A 19633-nucleotide genomic window follows, 5' to 3' on the forward strand; every position below is an offset into this window, starting at 1 on the left:
GGATGGTGTGTGGCTTGGAAGGGAGCTTGTGGGTGGGGATGTTCCATGTCTGCCCTTGTCCCTCTGTCTGGTAGTGGCTGTAGGTTTTGAAGGTTCTGTTGAAGGAGTCTTGGTGTGTTGCTGTTGTACATCTTGTAGATGATACACACTGCTGCTATGGAGTGTCCTGGTGGAGGATTGAGTGTTGAAAGTGGTGGATGAGTTGGCAATCAAGTAGGCTGCTTTGCCCGGGATAGTACTGAGCTGGATGAGTATTGTTGGAGCTGCACTCGTCCAGGCAAGTGGAGAGTATTCCATCACACCCCGACTTGTGCCTTGTGGGGTGTCAGGAGATGTGTCACTCACTTGTATTCCCAGCTCCTGACCTGATCCTGCATCCACAGTATTTATGTGGATAGTCAAGTTCAATTTCTGGTCGATGTTGATAGTGGGGTATTCTTGAGCGGTAATGCCATTGTTGTTCAGGCACTGTTGCATTGTGAAAAATCTGCAGTCGATTTGTATGCAGCATGAACAGCAGTGTGGTAGGTGATCTAGTGATGTTGATCGAAGAGAGAAATATTGGCTCAGATACTGCAGGAGAATTGACTTCTTCCTTGTAACGCTGTTTTGGGAGAGATCAATGATACCCCCTCAGCACAGGAAAGCTGACAGAACCTGTGTAACTTTCTCAGTTCAAACTGGCAAGTTTGCGCTTAAAAAAAAAACTTTAACCCAAATGGCAACAGAACCAGTTTTATTTTAAAATCCTGAACGCTTTCATTGAGTGAACTATTATTTAGGACAAAATGTGCTTCTGTTAAACACTCTCCACACTAAGATAGCTCCAAGGTGCAAATATATTGCTCAGGCCCCACCTCATGTCCCATCTGTGCCCCTTAAATTACTTTCTGTAATTCCCTAGCCACAGCCCTTACAAGCTCCCACTGTGCTCCTTTATATTAGAGAGCTATTGCTGAGGGGATCTACCAACTTAGGAGACTTTGCAAGGTGTAGATATGATCTCCAGAGAGGCCATCCTCTGAAGATGCACCTGCAGAGAAAAAGGAACGAGAGAAAAACTTTCATTTGTAAAGTTCTTTCATAGCTTCAATGTCCCAAAATGTTACAGGCAGAAAATGTGTTCAAAGCTGTACTGTAGGATGCACAGCAGGCAGTTTGCAAATGGCAAACTCCTACAAACAGAAGTGGCCAAGTAATTGCTCTGTCAGTGGTATTGTTTTAGGGAAATAATATTGGCTCAGGGCATTGGGAGAAGACCCCCTCAGTGAAATGAAGGACCCTTTATGTCCACCACAGAACGAATGAGCCCTCTTAACATCTTCTCCTCCTCCTCCAACAGTGCATCTTGAGGGGGGCGAGATTGAATTCCATGCTCACATCTTGCAAGTTAACTTGAAACTACAGATCGTCTGGCCCCTGAGATCCTGTTGCAGTAGGCACGGTTATTCCTTGAACAAATAATTATTTATGGAATCTGTTCTTTCATGAGATGTGGGTGTCACTGGTAAGGCCAGTCTTTTTTGCTTATTGTTAATCGCTCTTGATCTGAGTGACTTGTTCAGCCTTTTCATGTTGCTGTTGGTCTGGAGTCACATGGGGGCAAGACCAGATAGGGAGAGCAGATTTGCTTCCCTAATGGGTGTTAGTGAACAGATCGTTTCATGATAATCATTCCTGACCAATTTCAATTCAGGATTTGTTTTTAAATTTAAATTACACCTGCTGCTGTTGAGGGATCTCAACAGACTATTCGTGTGGAACCCTGGATTACTCGTTTAGTGACATTATTACCTCTCCTCTTGCTTATGTGCGATTTTAATTAAAGAGATCCTTATCTGATGTGTTCTGAAAAAGCGCGCAATTAGATTAAGAGAGTAAATACACAGCTGTTCGGAGTAGCAACAGATTTCAGGCCTGTAATCTAATGTATTGGATATTTTACTAACCTTCGATCTTTCTGCAGCTTTAATATTTTGAATTCAAGACAGGATCCATCTAAATGTATATATCATGTTAAAAAATCCAAATTGATTTTTGAAAATGAAAAGCTATAAATCAAAAGAGTTGCTATATTAGAATAATCTGATGCCCTTTGTTTGGGGAAAGCTGTCATCTAACTGATTTATAATTTGAGAGTACTCATCACAGTTCAGATATCCTTTTTCCAGGTGTCAAAAGCATTTACAATATTCGCAGAAGGAGTGGGAAGAGAAATTGGCATATTAGGCTGTTTCTTTCTGACTGAGAGCCAGAAATTTCAATCTCATGATGGAACAATAGGACTCAAGTTGACTTCCAAATGCCCCAGTTATGTGCACATGTTCCGTGTGAACGTGTCAGTGTATTTGTGCGTGCGTGTGTGTATATTCCGCACCTATGTGTCAGTGTGTGTCTGCAACTGCTTGTGTCCCTGCGTGTGACCACGTGTGTGCATACCTCTGTGTGTATCTATATGCGCGTATCTATGCACTTGTGTCAGTGTGTGTGACCATTTGTGTATGTTGTGCATCTTGCACGTTGGTCTGTGCATGTGTGTAGTCAGATGAGTCACTTTTATTGAAAAACTGTTGTCTAAGAGACAAACATAATTTCCTGCTTCCAGTGACTCGTGATTTGATTTGCTGTTGTCCTCTGCATTATATCTCTTTTGGCCCCTCTTTCCATCCCTCTGCCTCTGGTGTCCCTGATGAGCAGCTTGGTGAGGTCACAGAGAGTCAGCTATAAATGGAACAATGTCATAATAATCCCACTTGTCACACATGATGTCATAATTGTATGACAGAGCTAGCTTTGGGATAAGATTTGCTTGATGAAAACCCTTGGGTGACCTACAGTATTCATGGTTAGTACCTTCCATTTGTCTCTCTGTGTCATTGTTCTTACCCAATCACTGACAATTCTTGGAACAAATGCAATTTCCCCTGCAGCCCCCTTCCCCTTGGTTGAATGACTCTTCCTTGAGTCGACTAGAGGCAGCTGCCGTGAGCATGCCATGGGCAAGTGTCCACTCCTGTCACCTCAGCTGCCATTCCAGCTACTTGCAGCAAAGCATAGCAGGGAGGAATAGGCATTGGCTGCTCAGGGGGGTGGTGGGGGGGGGGGGGGGGGGGGGGGGGCGGAGGCAGCATTTGACTGCGCTCAGCCCACCTCATGACACCAAATGTTGTGGATTCAGTTGCTTTGAGTAAGCTATATTAGTCAGCATTGTTCTAAATGGGCCTAAAATATACAGGAAGATTGTGTAGACTGTGGAGCTGAAGGGATAACCAGAACTTTGAAAAGTCAAGAAGGAGTTTTAAATTTATGTTAGGCAACACAGAGTTAAAATCCAGGTCAAGCATGATCTGAATGACTGACCTCTTTGTTCCCATGAGTTGGTTTGGCTCGCTATCACCAGGAGTGACTGAAAAAAACATTAGCAGTATTACATTTAAGGAAAAGCTAAACAAACATATGAGTGTGATAGGAATAGAGGGTTATGCTGAGTTGGAAAAAAGGGGTGGGAGGCAGCTCTAGAGAAGCATGAGCCAATCACATCGGATCAATGTAATTTTTGGGAGATGTGGGTTACAGGGTAGCATTGATGGATCGGATGTACTTCTGTACAGTGTACCTTCTGTACCCGGTTCTAAGCAACTTTGTGAGGCTATCAGGCATCTGTGGGACCTGTTACAGATGGCGCTAAAGAAACCTTGACCTGGTAGTGACAAACAGATGATACTTTGAGAGGAAAACCTTTAGCATTGTTCTTTAAACCTTCACCAGCTCCACGCTTCCTCAAAATCTCTTCTTGTAACATGTAGAAGGTCTGAGGTGTATTTCAGTCCTGTTCAGGAATGACTGTGCATACGTTGTTAAAACAAAAAAGCCACTATATAAATGCAAGTTGTTACAGATTGGTGCAGTTCTGAAAATTTTAGGTCTGTGATTATCATTCACTTGCTGTGTTAATGGTCATTTTACCCACGCCATATATTACTTCATCCATCACCTTCCAAATTCATTCCCTCCACCACCAACCCACTGCCACAAATCAAGGCTTTTCCGACAGCACATTCCAAAATAGTGACTCCGATCACTGAGATGGATAAGTGCAGCGGATACGTGAGAACATGTCCCCTGCAAGTTCCCCCCAAGCCACTTATCATCCTAACTTGGAAATACATCAACTGTTCTTTCACTGTTACTGGGTCAAAATTTTGGAACTCCCTTTTGAATAGCACTGTAGGTGAGTTTTGAGAAGATTTGTAGCTCAGGTTGAGGTTCTGGATGTGAGTTTGCTCGCTGAGCTGGAAGGTTCATTTTCAGACGTTTTGTCACCATTCTAGGTAACGTCATCAGTGAGCCTCCGACGAAGCGCTGGTGTTATGTCCTGCTTTCTATTTATCTGGTTAGGTTTCCTTGGGTTGGTGATGTCATTTCCTGCTCTTTTTCTCAGAGGGTGGTAGATTGATTTGGAGCCAATGTGTCTGTTGATGGAGTTCCGGTTGGAATGCTATGCTTCTAGGAATTCTCGTGCTTGTCTCTGTTTGTTTGGCTTGTCCTAGGGTGGATGTGTTGTCCCAGTCAAAGTGGTGTCCTTCCTTATGCACGAGAATTCCTAGAAGCACGGCATTCCAACTGGAACTCCATCAACAAACACATTGATTTGGAGCCAATCTACCATCCCCTGAGAAAAGGAACAGGAAATGACATCACCAATGCAGGAAATGACATCACCAACCCAAGGAAACCTAAACAGATAAATAGAAAGCGGGCCGTAACACCAGCGCTTCGTCGGAGGCTCACTGATGATGTTACCTAGAATGGTGACAAAACATCTGAAAACTAACCTTCCACCTCAGCGAGCAAACTCACATCCAGCACTGTAGGTGTTTTTACATCACACGGATTTACAGGGACTCCAGAAAGTGGTTCATAACCAACTTTGAAACGGCTGTTAAACATGAGAAACAGTTGCTGAGTTTGTCAGCAGCTGCTCACGTACTGAAGGAGTGAAGTAAACACAGCTCTACCTTTAGTCAGGCAAGGAAGAGTTTTGAGACGAGCATCCAACTCCTTTCTCTTTCTCTTCAGGACCAAAGACATAAAGTCACACTGAAGCGACACCGGTAGCCTTCTTCAGGACGGACTTATCTGGCTTTAGACCATTTTGCAGGTGAGTTGAATTGATATATAGAAGTGAGGGCAAATTAAAGCAATATAGTGGTGACATCAGAACTGAGAGGTTATACTTTAGTCCAGGATTCTTCTCCCTGGACACAAGTCTTTAAAGCAATGGATGTTTAATAGCCTTGAGCTGGAGAAGATGTTCCTATTTGTTTTAGGGGTAACGGGGCAAGAATCAGAAATGTAAGGTAGTAATTAATTCTAGAACTTTAGACAAATGTCTTCCAGAAACTGTTTAGAATGTAGAACTCACTCCCACATCCAGAGGTTGAGGCAAATAGTGTGGATTTCATGACTGCAAAGTCTGATGATACTGTAGCTTTAAAAAGTTATTTTTCTCCATTTTATTTTGAAGAGAGGTTTTTGGGCAAAGGTGGAGAGTACTTTACTGGAACCACCAGAGTAAACAGCTTGTGAGGCCTTGGAGTTGTACCAGTAGAAGCAGCCTGAATGGGTGGGGTCAAACTCCCACAGAGCCAGGATATTTAGCTTTCAGCAATTACTGTTATGGTCTTGATGAAGTGAAAGGTACTTTTTCCACCTTTCTCAGTTATAGCCAAAAGCTGGTGGTACTCTCCCTGTGCAGAAGTTGCATGTGACACAGTTTGTGTTCTGAATTTGCCTTTTCTAAGGGTGTGTTTATGGAATGTTACTATATTGGGACTGTTACTGTATAGTAACTAAGCAATCTATTACTCTGTTAAGTTTTCCAATAATTAAGTTATTCCAAGTTCCTCTTTCTGTTGTTGCATTTTAACTAAAGTGTTCGATTTAATATCGATTAGTTTGACCTATCGAATTGTATCTGGAACACAACACTACCTTTTGAAATAAAAAAACACTATGGTCTAGGTTACCTTCTTAATATATTTTGAGGGGGCTGGGGTCTGGTCCATAACACGTCAGTGTAAATACGTTGGAGGTGGTTCAGAGGGGGTTTACTAGTTTGGGAGCTGGAATGTACAGGTCATCTTCTGAGGAAAGGTTGGATAGAATGCGTTTGTTTTCACTGTAGCAGATTTTGAATGGCCTTGACAAAGTGGACATGGACTTGTGTGGCTGAGTCTAGAGCTAGGGGGTTCACTGTTTTAAAATTAAGGCCCACCCATTTAGGACTGAGATTCTTTTCCCTCTCAGAAGATGTGAAGGCAGTGTCATTAAGTATTTGAATGTAGAGGTAGACAGATTCTTGTCAGGTGGGGGTTGTTCAAAGCTGGTAAGAATGTGGAAACACAAACAGATGAGCCATAATCTTATTGAGTGGTGGTGCAGACTTGAGGGGCTGAATGGCCTATTACTGCTCCTAACTGAAGGAGAAAGAAACAGACAGATGTGTCGGTTATTGCGAGAGGAGGTGGGTACAGTCCGATGTGGAGAGGAAATGCAGGTGTTGATGAGTTGGGCTGATTGGCTTCTTTCTGTCCTCTTGTAACTACTGTCCAAGTTGTGAGAGTCATGTTCTCCTGTCTTGATAGTACCACATGCTCGGAGTTGTCGCGTGGTGATATTACTGCCTAGCCCAGTTGTGCAGTCATGGTGAGCCATAACTGAAGCCCAACCCCCTCTATCTTTTTTTTTGCTGTTTCAGTGGAATATCGGAATCTGTCAAATCTGGGTTTGGAACCATGAGCTCGGTTGCTGTGCTTACACCGGAGAGCTTTGCTGAGCATCGCAGCGGCTTAGGAGACCAGGAGACCAGAGGTGGGTGTCATCTTGCAGTGGACAGCCACCTTTAGCAATACCATGAGAAAAGTGATGCCCCAGGGAAATGCTTGCCCTCCTTTCAGGAGGGAAATCTGCTGTCCTTACCTGGCTTGGCCCACTTGGGACTCCAGACTTTCAACGATACAGCTGCCTCTTAACTGCCAACTGAAAGAGCTTATCAAGCCACTCCGTTCAGGGTTAATGAGGGATGGGAAACAAATGCTACCCTTGCTCAGCATGCTATGAAAGACTAAAGCTTCTTTGGCCTGGTAATAAAGACACAGTCATTAATTTATTTCTGCTTTGCTTCAGGAGATCCCAAATCACTTTATAGCCACTGTTATAGGAAATGCAGTAGCCAATTTGCATGCTGCAAGCTCCTACCAACAGCAAAACGATAATGACCAGCGATGCTGTTTGATGGATAAACATTGGCTCCAGGATGGCCCTTTGCTCTTTTTGAATGCCCTGGGACACTCTATCCCAACTTGAGAGAGCACAGGCAGCCTCAGTTGTGTGTTATATCTGAAAGACAGTGCCACATTCCCTTCGTACCGTACCTGGAGAATGAGTCTGGATTGAGACTCTTCTCTACAGTCTCCTGACTCGGATACAACCTCCCATCACCGCAGGAGGCTCCCAGTTCTATTCCCATCCTGCGCTGAGTTCATGAACCTCACAGGCTGCTGCAGCCCACCATTGGGAAAAGACTGGAGTTGGGTGTTGCGGGGAGGGGTTTGGATGCAGAAGGGTACTCTGCTGGTGTTTTGTTCCGCATCGTTTTCCCATGATCCGTGTTGGTGTACACGTGAGTGTGGCTATCAGGTAAGGGCAGATTTGTGACTCGATGGTGATGCCTTCACAGTCTAGCAGCTTTCCAACACACATTGTCTAGGCTCACGCACTTGGAGTGGACCGTTAGCCAGTTAACGGAGGGCTTCTGGCAATTTTCCAGTGGTACCCTTTAACAGCTTCAGATGAGGAGGGGAGAATGTCGGGACCCAGTTAAGAGACGAGTGGCCCACCTTGTCTCCGGAAGGGAGGGAGAGAGCGTGCCAGTGAAGATGAGAGACCAAGGCCAGCCCACACTGCTCCCTGTGCGCTCCCCCTGGCCACACAGGAACTTTGGCACAACCAGGGGCACCCAAGGCAGGGAAGGATGTGGGATTCCAAGCAGCAGCTGCGGTCCAGCAAGTTCAGTTCTTGACCTCTGTGGTGACCTTAAATGAGGAGGGACCAAAACAATGAGACGTCAAGTGGCTATTGTGAGGTAGGAGCTTTTATTTGCTACGCTAACATTGTGGAGGGAGGGGCAGAGGAAATAGTGCCCCCTACCCCTGTACCAACCATCCCCCTTTAAATGTAGTGCTTATTTGTAGGATTCACTTGCGTTGTGTTGTTGTTGTTGCCTATCTGTTTGCAGGTGGAGTACCTGAGGATGAAGCTTACATCCCCACTTACCTGGAGGCTTTCCCCCCTCTCCCTGAGAAGGGAACACCGGGGGACAAGTCTGGCGAGCCCATTGGAGCATGGAGCAAAATCCGACCAATCAAATCCTCAGTAATCACCCAGGTACGTGAAAGCTGCCAGTTGTGTGTGCTTCACAAAATTAATCTAGGAGTTGGTTTCAGAAGGCCTTGCACCTCCTGACCATCTATTGTGCTGTCAGAGCCATCCCAAGACACTTCTTGGCAAACAAACCATTTTCACTTAGTTCATTTGGCTAAGTTATGATGCAGGGTAATGCTAACAGCATAGGTTCAATTCCCGCACTGACTGAGGTTCCTCACCATGAAGGGCTCTCCTCAACCTCTTCCCTTGCCCAAGGCATGGTGACCCTTCAGTGAAACCATCAATCGTCTCTCCCTAACGAGAGAGACCTGTGGCCCTGTAGGACTACTGCAACTTTCTTTACTGTCGTAAATTTGCAGCAAGATCCCACAAAGAGTGATTTGTTTGTGACTGGATCGTCTAGGTTTTTGCATTCAATGTTGGTTCAGTGTTAACTATAGTTCAGCACTCTGAGGATAACTCCCCCGTTGTTCTTTAAAACGGTGCAGCCATAGGATCTTTTATGTCCACCTGAGAGGACAAATGGGGGTGTCAGTGTAAGATCTCCATTTGGAGAGCCCCTTTGAAGCAGGCATCGAAGTCCAAATTTCTGACTCGGTATGTACATCACCCATAGCTAAACAATTTTTAAGAACAGACAGCACCGAAACAGACCCATCTGAAGGTTCATTTTACCTGTAATCATGGTGACCTACCTCCATGACTTTTCCATAGAGTCAGCTGAATTGGCAGCCACTTTCCGAGGCATTCCTTAAGCTCAGCGGGGCTGCCCTACCTTTATCCTGCTGCTCGGCCATCATCGGTTCCCGGTACCCCAATGTTTCCAATTTAAAATTCTCATCCTCTGGTTTAGCTCTGTCCAAACTCCGTCTCTCCCCGTATCTGTAGCCTTGCACAGCCGTACGATTTGCCAACCATCCTCCAACAACACTTTCTGAACCCTTGACCCCTACCAACCAGAAAGACAAGGAAGCAGACGCACAGGAACAGCATGGTCTGCAAGCTTATGTCATGTATCCCCTCCATCTCCCCTCAAGCCACACGCTGCCCTAGACTGGCCCACCATTGCTGGGTCAAAATCCAACTTCCTCTTTAACAACGTTCTGACTGTATTTAATCCTGTGGATTGCAATGATTTTAAAAAAGAGCAATTAAGGAAAGACAGTAAAGTCTAGCCAACAATGTCAAATGAAGCAGTTGAAAGGAATGCCCCCCCCCCCCATACCAATATATCCATTGCTTTAAGCGTGGCCTCTTGTTTGTTGTTCCAAGTCTGTCTCTTCTTTTATGTCACTGTCAACAGATACCTTCAGCAGTCTTGGTACCGTGTGTTAGAATTTCCTTCCTAAATAATCCTCCTGTCTTTCCAATGTCTGTCATTTAAACATCCCTTCTTTAAGATGGATTTTGGATAAAGGCATTTTGATACATAAGTGCAAGCTATTGCAAGATCCCAGCTTTAATTGTCACTTTGTACTGATGTCACCAAGTCCTCAGAGCCTGTGGACTGTGAAAGGGGTTGGAGCAAAAATCAGTCAGGGTCCCTGCTCCTGACTGCTATCCAGTGACCTAATGGTAGCAAGCATGTCTATTGTTTAAGAAGGGTTGTTCAGAATAAACTACGAAAGAAAAGTGACCCCAAACCTATTGAAATTGTTGGGTACATAGCATTGGATTATTATGCCTGGTTGTTCCCACCCTACCTTGGGGAGGATATCAAACCATGGACACGGTATAGAAGAAGAATATGCAGATAATACTGCAGATGAGTTATGAATTGCAACTCAGAGAGGTGGAGATCTTATTATTATCATTAAAACAGAGCAGAATTTTAAAAATCCATTCAGAGGATCTGGGCATTGGTGGCTAAGCCATCAATTATTTTTCATCTCTAATTGCCCTCCTCGATTTGTCTTTCCAAGCCACAGCAGTTCATTTGGCATGGGGGCCGCCCACAGTGCTGTTAGCAGAGAGTTCTAGGGTTTTGATTCAGTAACAAGTTTAAAAGATGTATTCAGAGGGAATAACACAAACTTTTCACTAGTGGAAACGTTAATAACGAAATGATGTAAATTGAATGTAATTGTTGAAAGGACAAAGGGAGTGTCATACGTAATGATGGCATTGGAGGAAGCCATTTGAGGGAGATGGTAGTGTCGTAGAAATGTCATTGGACGAGTAATCCAGCACCCGAACTAATAGCCCTGGGGACATGGGTTCCGATCTCACCATTTTCTCCTACCATGTATCCCCATGGTGCTTCATGTTTATTTTCCTCAAGTGCCATTTTTGATTTTCTTTTGAAATTGTTCACCATCTCTGCGCCATCCTAGTGACATCAAGTTCCAGGTCATTACAGTTCATTGCTCTCCCTCACGTTCCTTGGCCTTGCTTACTCAACCTTAAATGTGTTTCTCAGTCCTATACCATCAGCTAATGGGAAGAGGTTTCATTTTGTCAACCTTGATGAAAGCTGTTGTAATTTTGTACGTCTCTGTCAGATCGTCAACCCTCCCTGCAAAGATCTCTTTGTTCAGAGGAGAATGATGAAAGTTTCCGACACCTTCCCTTGTACCTATAATCTCTCACATCAGGAACTGTTGAGACCCTAGAGAAAGGTTCACTTGGCTGATTCATGGGATGAAGAGTTTTCTTCCTCATTTAGATGGAGGGGCGTGGAAAGTTTTGATAGATGAGGGATTCAAGGGTTATGTGAGACAGGCAGGAAAGCGGAGTGAAGGCCATACACAGATTTGCCATGATTTTTTGAATGATTTGGGAGCCAAATGTTGTCAACATAAATATAGTCCAGAATAATTTTCAAGAGGGAAGTGGAGAAACAGCACTGGGAATGGCTCATTCAACTTTCCTAAGAGGACGATGGTTCAGAGGGCCAAATGGTTTCGACCTGTGCTGTCAAAGTCTTCATTTGTAATCACGTCGGTTATGGAAAGGGACACTATGCAAATCAGGGCTGCAGCATCGAAAGCCTCTGTTCAGTGCTGTGCTCACAGTGGGATGCAGAGCTACACATTATTAGGGCCCAGTGCTTCCCAGTTTTAAATTGGTTTGAAAACAGTAGGATGCATTTTAAATAAGGGTTTTTTTTAAGTTTCAGTTATGCACTGATTTTTTGTTCACTCCAGGAATTGAGCCAGACTTAAGAATAAAGGGACAGAGGTAGAGAAAACAAAACCATCTGTACTTAATTGGTTTTTACTTTTTGATTCTCATGTTAGAATTGCCAAAGTGTTGTAGAAACTGCTGTGTTTGAGGGGATGGTCAATAATATGATTTCTAGGCATTGATATTTTCAGGAAATAACTTAAATATTGTTAAATTTATGTTCCATTTTCCTTCAGAGGTTAATTTTGAATTTCTCTCTTAAACGTTAATTAAAAGCAAAGTTACAATTGTAAAGCTTTAAGAAAACAGTTCTCGCTGGGAGGTGACCAAATGTTATGATCCTTGCAGTGGCTGATTCCTTTTAAAAAAGGAAAGTCCTGTTCCCGGTGGCCTACTTAAAGAAACATTTTAAACTGCAGAAAAATTTCTTTGTTCAAGCTTTAATGTAATTGACAATTCTCCTGCATGCTTACGTTTTACTCTGTTCCGCAATTTGGCCTGCTTCTCCTGAAGCTGATTCAGAGTGATTCCTTGCTTCTCTTGACATGCTTTCCTGAGCAATCTGCAATCTCTGAATTTTTTTTTAATGGCCTGGCTTGTTCTCTCTGTAGCCAAAGTGAGGCAAATCTTCCAGTCTATACTACGTGCTCACAAACACGGAATCTTCAGTTTAAACATGAGCTCCCACCAGTACTTTTGCATCATGAACCGAAGAGGCTTGCTGTCTCTAAATCTGAATTCTCTCTCTCTCTTTCTTGGATTCCAGCAAACTGCAACTGTCTATAACATTTAATAATATTTTACAGACACATTCTGTATACAGTCCTAAAGTAACGTTCCATGGACGTTCAACTTCCCTGTCAAAAAATGTCCACAGGCACAGCAGATGACACCAAGATTCATGGTATAGTGGACAGCGAAGAAGGTTATCTGGGGATGCAGCGTGATCTTGATTAACTGGGCCAATGGGCTGAGGAGTGGCAGATGGAGTTTTAGATAAATGTAAGGAATTGCATTTTGGTAAGGCAAACTTGGGCAAGGCGTACACATTCAATGATAGGGCCCTGCGGAGTGTTATAGAACAAAGAGATTTGTGCCTACAGTTTCATAGTTTCTTGAAAGTAGAGCCACAGATAGACAGAGTGGTCAAGAACGATTTCAGCATGCTTGCTTTCGTTGGTCAGAGTGTTGAGTACAGGAGTTGGAATGTCCTGATGCAGCTGTACAAGATGTTGGTGAGGCCACATTTGGAGTACTGCATGCAGTTCTGGTCACCCTACTATAGAAAGGATATGATGAAACTAGAAAGTGCAATTTACTGGGATGCTTCCTGGTGTTGAAGATTTGAGATATAGTGAGAGATTGCATAGGCTGGGACTTTTTTTCCTGGAGCATTGGACACTGAATGCTGACTTTATAGAGGTCTGTAAAATTATGAGAGGCATAGATTAGGTACATAGCCAACAGCTTTTCCCCACAGTAAAGGAATCTAAAACTAGAGGAGATAGGTTTGAGGTGAGAGGGGGGAGATACAAAAGAGTCCAGAGGGGTAATTTGTTTCATACAGAGGGTGGTGAGTGTCTGGAATGGGCTGCCAGAGGTAGTGGTGAATGTGAGTACAATTTTGTCATTTAAGAAACATTTAGACAGGGATGGGTAGGATGGATATGGTCCAAACACAGGCAAATGGAACTAATTTTGAACTGTGAAAACTGGGTGGCATGGGCAAGTTGGGCCGAAGGGCCTGTTTTCATGCTGTGGACCTCTATGGCTATAACTTGAATTCCGTGAGCCTTGCTTTCAAATAGAAATGCTAATTACCTGGTCTAATTGGATAGCTCTTTTCAAGAGCTAGCGTTGGTAAATTGCAAAATGGGCTGTGTGGTTGTAGGTCATTTAATGTGATAAGTAAGTCAGCTGTAAAACTGTCACAAAGTAGAGAGAATTACTAAGTGTAACTTCGTTAATTGTCAGTCCAATTTACTGACATTGTGTATTTAAGTAGAGCTGAAACATATAGACAAAAGATTTTGCCGAAGGTGTTTTTCTGTCTTGCACTAACCTGGGTATTTGCAAGAAAACTGATGTTAGGGAGAAGCACAGCATTTTATGAGGAACAAGTGCTGATTGGTTGGCAAGTAGACTGTGAAAGTTGCCTTGGAGAATGTAATGATTTGATGATGACTGAGAATCAACGACAAATCTTTCTATAAATTTAACCCAGGCAGGTTTACTCCGGTCAAGGCATTGCTTCCTAGCTATCTTCCCGCCCTGCAAAATCGCTCTCCTCTCTAAATAGTGAGGACGGTAGCCATACACTGCAGAACAATGACAAAGTGAATTCAATGCAGGAAAGTGAGATAATGCAGTCAGAGAGGGCTAACGAGGCAAAGAATTACACTGAATAGTAGGACCCTGGAGAGAAATGAAGATAAGAGAGGCCTTGGTGTGCTTACCTACAGATCTGGATGGCACAGTGGCTCAATGGTTAGCACGGCTGCCTCACAGCCTCAGGGACCCACATTAGATTCCAGCTTCAGGCGACTGAGTGGAGTTTGCACTTTCTCCCTGTATCTGCATGGGTTTCCTCTGGGTGCTCCGATTTCCTTTCACAGCCTGAAGATGTGCACTTTAGGTGGATTGGCCATCCTAAAATGTCCCCAAGTGTCCAGAGCCATGTATAAGTTAAGTGGATTTGTCATGGGAAATGTAGTGTTCCAGGAATAGGTAGGGTGTTGGACAGGGTGGGATGGTATTTGGAGGGTCACTGTGGACTCGAAGGGCCGAATGGCCTGCTTCCACCATGTAGAGATTGTAATTCCAGTTCTAGATTCCTAAAAATAGTAGGGCAGGTAAAATAGTGATTGAGAAGGCATATGGAATTCCTACCTTTATTGACTGAGGCATAGAATATAAGAGCAAGGAAGAATTGCATAACGTGCTGATTAGGCCACAGATACATTGGAGCTGTCAAAGTTGAGATGGGACCTGGTAGAGATGTTTAAGATAATGAGGAGTTTAGGTGTGGTGTAAGAGAGCACTTTTTCCATTCTAAAAGGGTCCGTACTGGTGGCATAGGGTTAAGACAAGGGATAGAAAATTAATAAGAGAGGAGCATTTTTCTTCATTTAGGTGTTGGGCGTCTGGCAGAGTGGGTAAAGTCAAAAGCCACACTACACCAGGTTATAGTGCAACAGGCTTTTGAATTCACGAGCTTTTGGAGTGCAGCTCCTTCGTCAGGTGGAGTAAAAGGGTGGATGAAACAGAACCTCTTCTAAATTAAGCATTATTCATCTAGTCACTTGTGCTGCCACACTCTCCAGGGCTATAAGCCAAAAGTTGAAAAATAGAGGTTGGTGTAATGAGGTCTTTAAGCAGTGTAGACATGGAGTGCTTCCTTTGTGTACACAAGATCAATAAAGGTTTGCATCCAGTACATGTTTGGTTCACAAAGGGTTACATGTCACACGTCTCTGTTTGTTACAGGGCAAAAGCGTGTGGGCAATGATTTGCAATCTAGGAGCTAGTTTAACAGACACCAGCTGGAACTCAGCAATATACAAGTTATTTTCAAAGGGCTGAATGGTCTACTCCAGTTCCTGAGCCCTGCACAGACTGTTAACTTCTTGTTACCAGTTTTTGCTCAGCGCCCTTTAAGAGTCACGTTGACAGCTAAATGCCAGACAGAAGACCTGGCAGATCCTCCAGCAAAGACTAAGGCACACCGTGGATGCTGATTGATGGGCGGATCTGAGAAAATTATGAACAGTTGGGCAGCATGGTGGCTCAGTGGGTAACACTGCTGTTTCACAGTGCCAGGGACCCGGGTTCGATTCCATGCTTGGGTTATTGTTTGTGTGGAATTTACACATTCTCCCGAGTCTATGTGGGTTTCTTCCGGGTGCTCCAGTTTCCTCCTGCACCCCAAAAATGTGCAGGTTAGGGTGGATTGGCTAACTAAATTGTCCCCTAGTGTCCAGGAATGTGGAAGCCAGCTGGGTTAGCTGTGGGGATTGCAGAGTTATTGGCAAACGGGAGGGTGATGGATCTGGATGAGATGCTCTTAGGAGGGTGTGTGTGGATGCTGTGGGCTGAGTGTCCTGCTTCTACGCTGTACGGATTTTATGATGTTGATGAGGTGGAAATAACTCCTTCCGTCTGAGATCTAAGACTGACACATCCTGTGTCACTGCTGGCTTGGCTTGAGTCTCCCAAAAAGAAAAGAAAACCTTCCAGCGATAAACAGGAAAACCTGTTTATTGTTGACGTCAGTGCTAATAGTGACTCATTTCCATTTGTGCTTTGGACATTTATTTTTGGTGTCTGTCAGGGAGAAGACACCAGGTCATGAGGATTGGTTTCCTTTAAGGCGTCAGCTATAGAATATTGTTTTCATTTGTTCACAGCATGTGAGAGTCACCAGCCAACTAGCATTTACTACCCATCCTTGACATGGTGCTGGTGTGCCACTTGAACCGCCTGTAGTCCATGTGCTATAGATGGTCCCAGTGACAGAAGGAATGTCTGTATACCTCCCAAATAGGGTGGCTTGGAGAAGAACTTGCAGAATTGGTGTTCACATCTACCTTAGCTGCAAAAGATGTGTGAACTAGTTTGGCACTGTCGGTTTCTTGTGCTTGGGGTGGGAGTTGCTATTGACCACATTAGTTGTAAGTTTTAATTCCCAGGCTGTGGACGTTGCTGGGAAGGCCAGTGTTTATTATCCTTCCCAGCTGCTCAGTTGCATCCTGTGGATTACTAGTCTAACACATAGTCAGTAGACAGGAGTGACATTCTTTCTTGGTGTGCCCTCTGCTCAGGTGTTTCATGTCCCTCTGGAGGAGCGCAGGTACAAGGACAACAGTCAGTTTGGTGAAGGCGAGGAGGCGAAGGTGTGCTTGGACATCATGCAGAAGACGGGAGCTCACATTGAGCTCTCTTTGGCCAAAGATCAAGGCCTCTCCATTATGGTGACCGGCAAACTCGACTCTGTCATGAAAGCAAGGAAAGAAATCGTGGCTCGACTTCAGACCCAGGTCGGTCGTCAGGATTAGCACATTATTGTCACAGCGGGAGGTGGGAGGATTTGGCTTTCACCCCGTTTTCATTCCCCTCCACTTTGTGATCAGTTGAGAACCTTCTGCCTCGTAATTGTTTCCATACACAATTTTTTCTGTGTTGAAACATCATGCATTAATTAATCAGCGCGTTTAGTGATTGGAAGTCCACAGTTGCCGAAGTCCCAGAGGACCATAGGCTGCTGTCTCATTCCAGAGATAATGTGTTTAACTTGAGGGTCACCAAGCCTCAGGCGAGGGGGCAAGGTTGAGAAACTAGGGACTTCATGTGACCTCAAGCAATACGGGAATTGAACCCACACTGTTGGCATCACTCTGCATTGCAGACTAGCCCTCCAGACATTAAGTCAACTCAGCAGAGAAAAGCTGTTTCCTGTGGTGGATAGGGTGGGATTCTAGATCAGGAGGCATAGGCGTAAAGTTAGAGGCAGGTCATTCAGAGGTGATAGCAGGAAATGCTGAAAAGAGAATACAAATCTGAAGCACTCACGGTTCAAAAACTGTTGAAGCTCAGGTCAGTTGGAACTTTTGAAACTGGTTCAGACATAGTAGGAACTGCAGATGCTGGAGAATCTGAGATAACAAGGTGTAGAAGGAAGTGCAGGGTCAGATTAAAACAAGTCAGCATGGTTTTAGTAAGGAGAGGTCGTGCCTGACAAACCTGTTAGAATTCTTTGAAGAGGTAACAAGTATGTTAGACCAGGGAAACCCAGTAGATGTTATCTATCTAGACTTCCAAAAGGCCTTTGATACAGTGCCTCACAGGAGGCTGCTGAGCAAGGTGAGAGCCCGTGGTGTTCGAGATGAGTACTGGCTTGAATTGAGGATTGGCTGTCTGACAGAAGGCAGAGAGTTGGGATAAAAGGCTCTTTCTCAGAATAGCAACCGGTGACGAGCGGTGTTCCGCAGGGTTCAGTGTTGGAGCCACAGCTGTTCACCTTTATATATTAATGATCTGGATGAAGGGACTGGGGGCATTCTGGCGAAGTTTGCTGATGATATGAAGATAGGTGGACAGGCAGGTAGTACTGAGGAGGTGGGGAAGCTGCAGAAAGATGTAGACAGTTTAGGAGGGTGGTCAAGGAAATGGCTGATGAAATTCAATGTGAGCAAATGCGAGGTTTTGCACTTTGGAAAAAAGAATACAGGCATGGACTATTTTCTAAATGCTGAGAAAATTCGTAAAGCAGAAGTGCAAAGGGATCTGGGAGTGTTGGTCCAGGATTCTCTAAAGGTTAACTTGCAGGTAGAGTCCATAATTAAGAAAGCGAATGTAATGTTGTCATTTATCTCAAGAGGGTGGAATATAAAAGCAGCGACGTGCTTCTGAGGCTTTATAAGGCTCTAGTTAGGCCCCATTTAGAATACTGTGTCCAATTTTGGGCCCCACACCTCAGGAAGGACATACTAGCCCTGGAGCGTGTCCAGCGGAGATTCACACGGATGATCCCTGGAATGGTAGGTTTAGCGTATGATGAACGGCTAAGGATCCTGGGATTGTCCTCATTAGAGTTTAGAAGGTTGAGGGGAGATCTAATAGAAACTTACAAGATAATGTCTGGTTTAGAAGGGGTGGACGCTGGGAAGTTGTTTCCGTTAGGTGGGGGGACTAGGACTCGTGGGCACAGCCTTAAAATTAGAGGGGGTAAATTTAAAACTGAATTGAGACGACATTTCTTCAGCCAGAGAGTGGTGGGCTTGTGGAATTCATTGCCGCAGAGTGCAGTGGAGCTCGGGACGTTGGATGCCTTCAAGGCAGAGTTTGACAAATTCTTGATCTCAAAAGGAATCAAGGGCTACGGGGAGAGTGCAGGGAAGTGGTGTTGAAATGTCCATCAGCCATGATTTAAATGGTGGAGTGGACATGATGGGCCGAATGGCCTTACTTCCACTCCTATGTCTTATGGTCTTGTAGAACCGGATGAACATAGCAGGCCGAGCAGCATCAGTGGAGCAGGAAGGCTGACGTTTTGGGCTTAGACCCTTCTTCAGAAAATAGATCTGAAGGAGGGTCTAGGCCCGCAACATCAGCTTTCCTGCTCCTCTGATGCTGCTTGGCCTGCTGTGTTCATTCAGCTCTACACCGTGTTATCTCTACTTTTGAAACTGAGATTGATAACAATTTTTTGGGGTGAAAGGAGATACTGCTTTCATCCCTCAGGCAAGTGGATGAAGCATTTGCCTAGAGTATAATTAAATGACAGAGAAGGAACAAGGGATTGAATGGCTCAATCCCAGTCATGTGTTCCAGAGAACCTCAAGGCCCTGCCTCTCCAGGAGATGTTGCTGATACCACTTCGTGTGCAGTCCCTTTGACCAATTTGTCAAGCATAAGACTTCATCAATGGCCAATCTCTGAAGAAGAGCAGAAATGATCTTTGTTGTTTCTGGAGAGGAGAGACTGGATAGGCTGGGACCTTTTCCCCTGGAGCGTAAGAGACTGAGTGGTTTGAGAGGCGTAGATAGCGGACAGCTTTTGCCTATGGGAGGGGAGTCTAAAACTAGAGGGTGTAGGTATAAGATGAGAGAGGAGAGATACAAAAAGCCCAGAGGGGCATTTTTTTTAAATGTCGTGGTTGGTGAGTGTCTGGAATAGGCTGCCAGAGGTCTTGGTGGAGGCAAGTACAATTTTGTCATTTAAGAAACATTTAGACCGGGTATGTGGATGGGATAGGTATGGAGGATATGGGCCAAAAGCAGGCAAACGGGACTAGATTAGTTATGAAAACTGGGCAGCGTGGACAAGTTGAGCAGAATGGCCTGTTTTCATGCTGTAGATCTCAATGACTGTGACATTGGCATGCGAAGTCGGAGCATTAACCTGCAAGAGAGAAACTCCTTGATAGCCTTCTGAAGATGTGATTTAGATGTAACATTTTGGCCAACATCTTATGTACATGGTTGCCATTGCTGATCTGCCAGGCTGGTGAAAGTTATGATCTATTTACAGTTATGCAGTTAGAATTCTTAAATAGGTTAGG

At 44.4% G+C, this 19633-nt stretch overlaps 1 protein-coding gene across 7 annotated transcripts in view; it reads left to right on the top strand.

Moving 5' to 3' along the window:
- hdlbpb (high density lipoprotein binding protein b) overlaps positions 1-19633 on the top strand; it is a 118804-nt gene that overhangs the window by 26800 nt on the left and 72371 nt on the right. For 5 of the 7 annotated variants that reach the window (XM_048524155.2, XM_048524153.1, XM_048524159.2 and 2 more), the window contains 4 exons: positions 5080-5161; positions 6761-6873; positions 8300-8448; positions 16395-16610. In XM_048524155.2, coding sequence (XP_048380112.1) covers positions 6798-6873; positions 8300-8448; positions 16395-16610 — 441 coding nt within the window. In that variant the 5' untranslated portion in view covers positions 5080-5161; positions 6761-6797. Of the gene's footprint in view, positions 1-1342; positions 1508-4778; positions 4871-5079; positions 5162-6760; positions 6874-8299; positions 8449-16394; positions 16611-19633 lie in introns of those variants that run through there. The other 2 variants (XM_048524154.2, XM_059642691.1) reach the window with 2 other exon arrangements.

The sequence above is a fragment of the Stegostoma tigrinum genome, chromosome 45, assembly GCF_030684315.1.
Source record: "Stegostoma tigrinum isolate sSteTig4 chromosome 45, sSteTig4.hap1, whole genome shotgun sequence".
In the NCBI taxonomy this organism is placed as follows: Eukaryota; Metazoa; Chordata; class Chondrichthyes; order Orectolobiformes; family Stegostomatidae; genus Stegostoma; species Stegostoma tigrinum.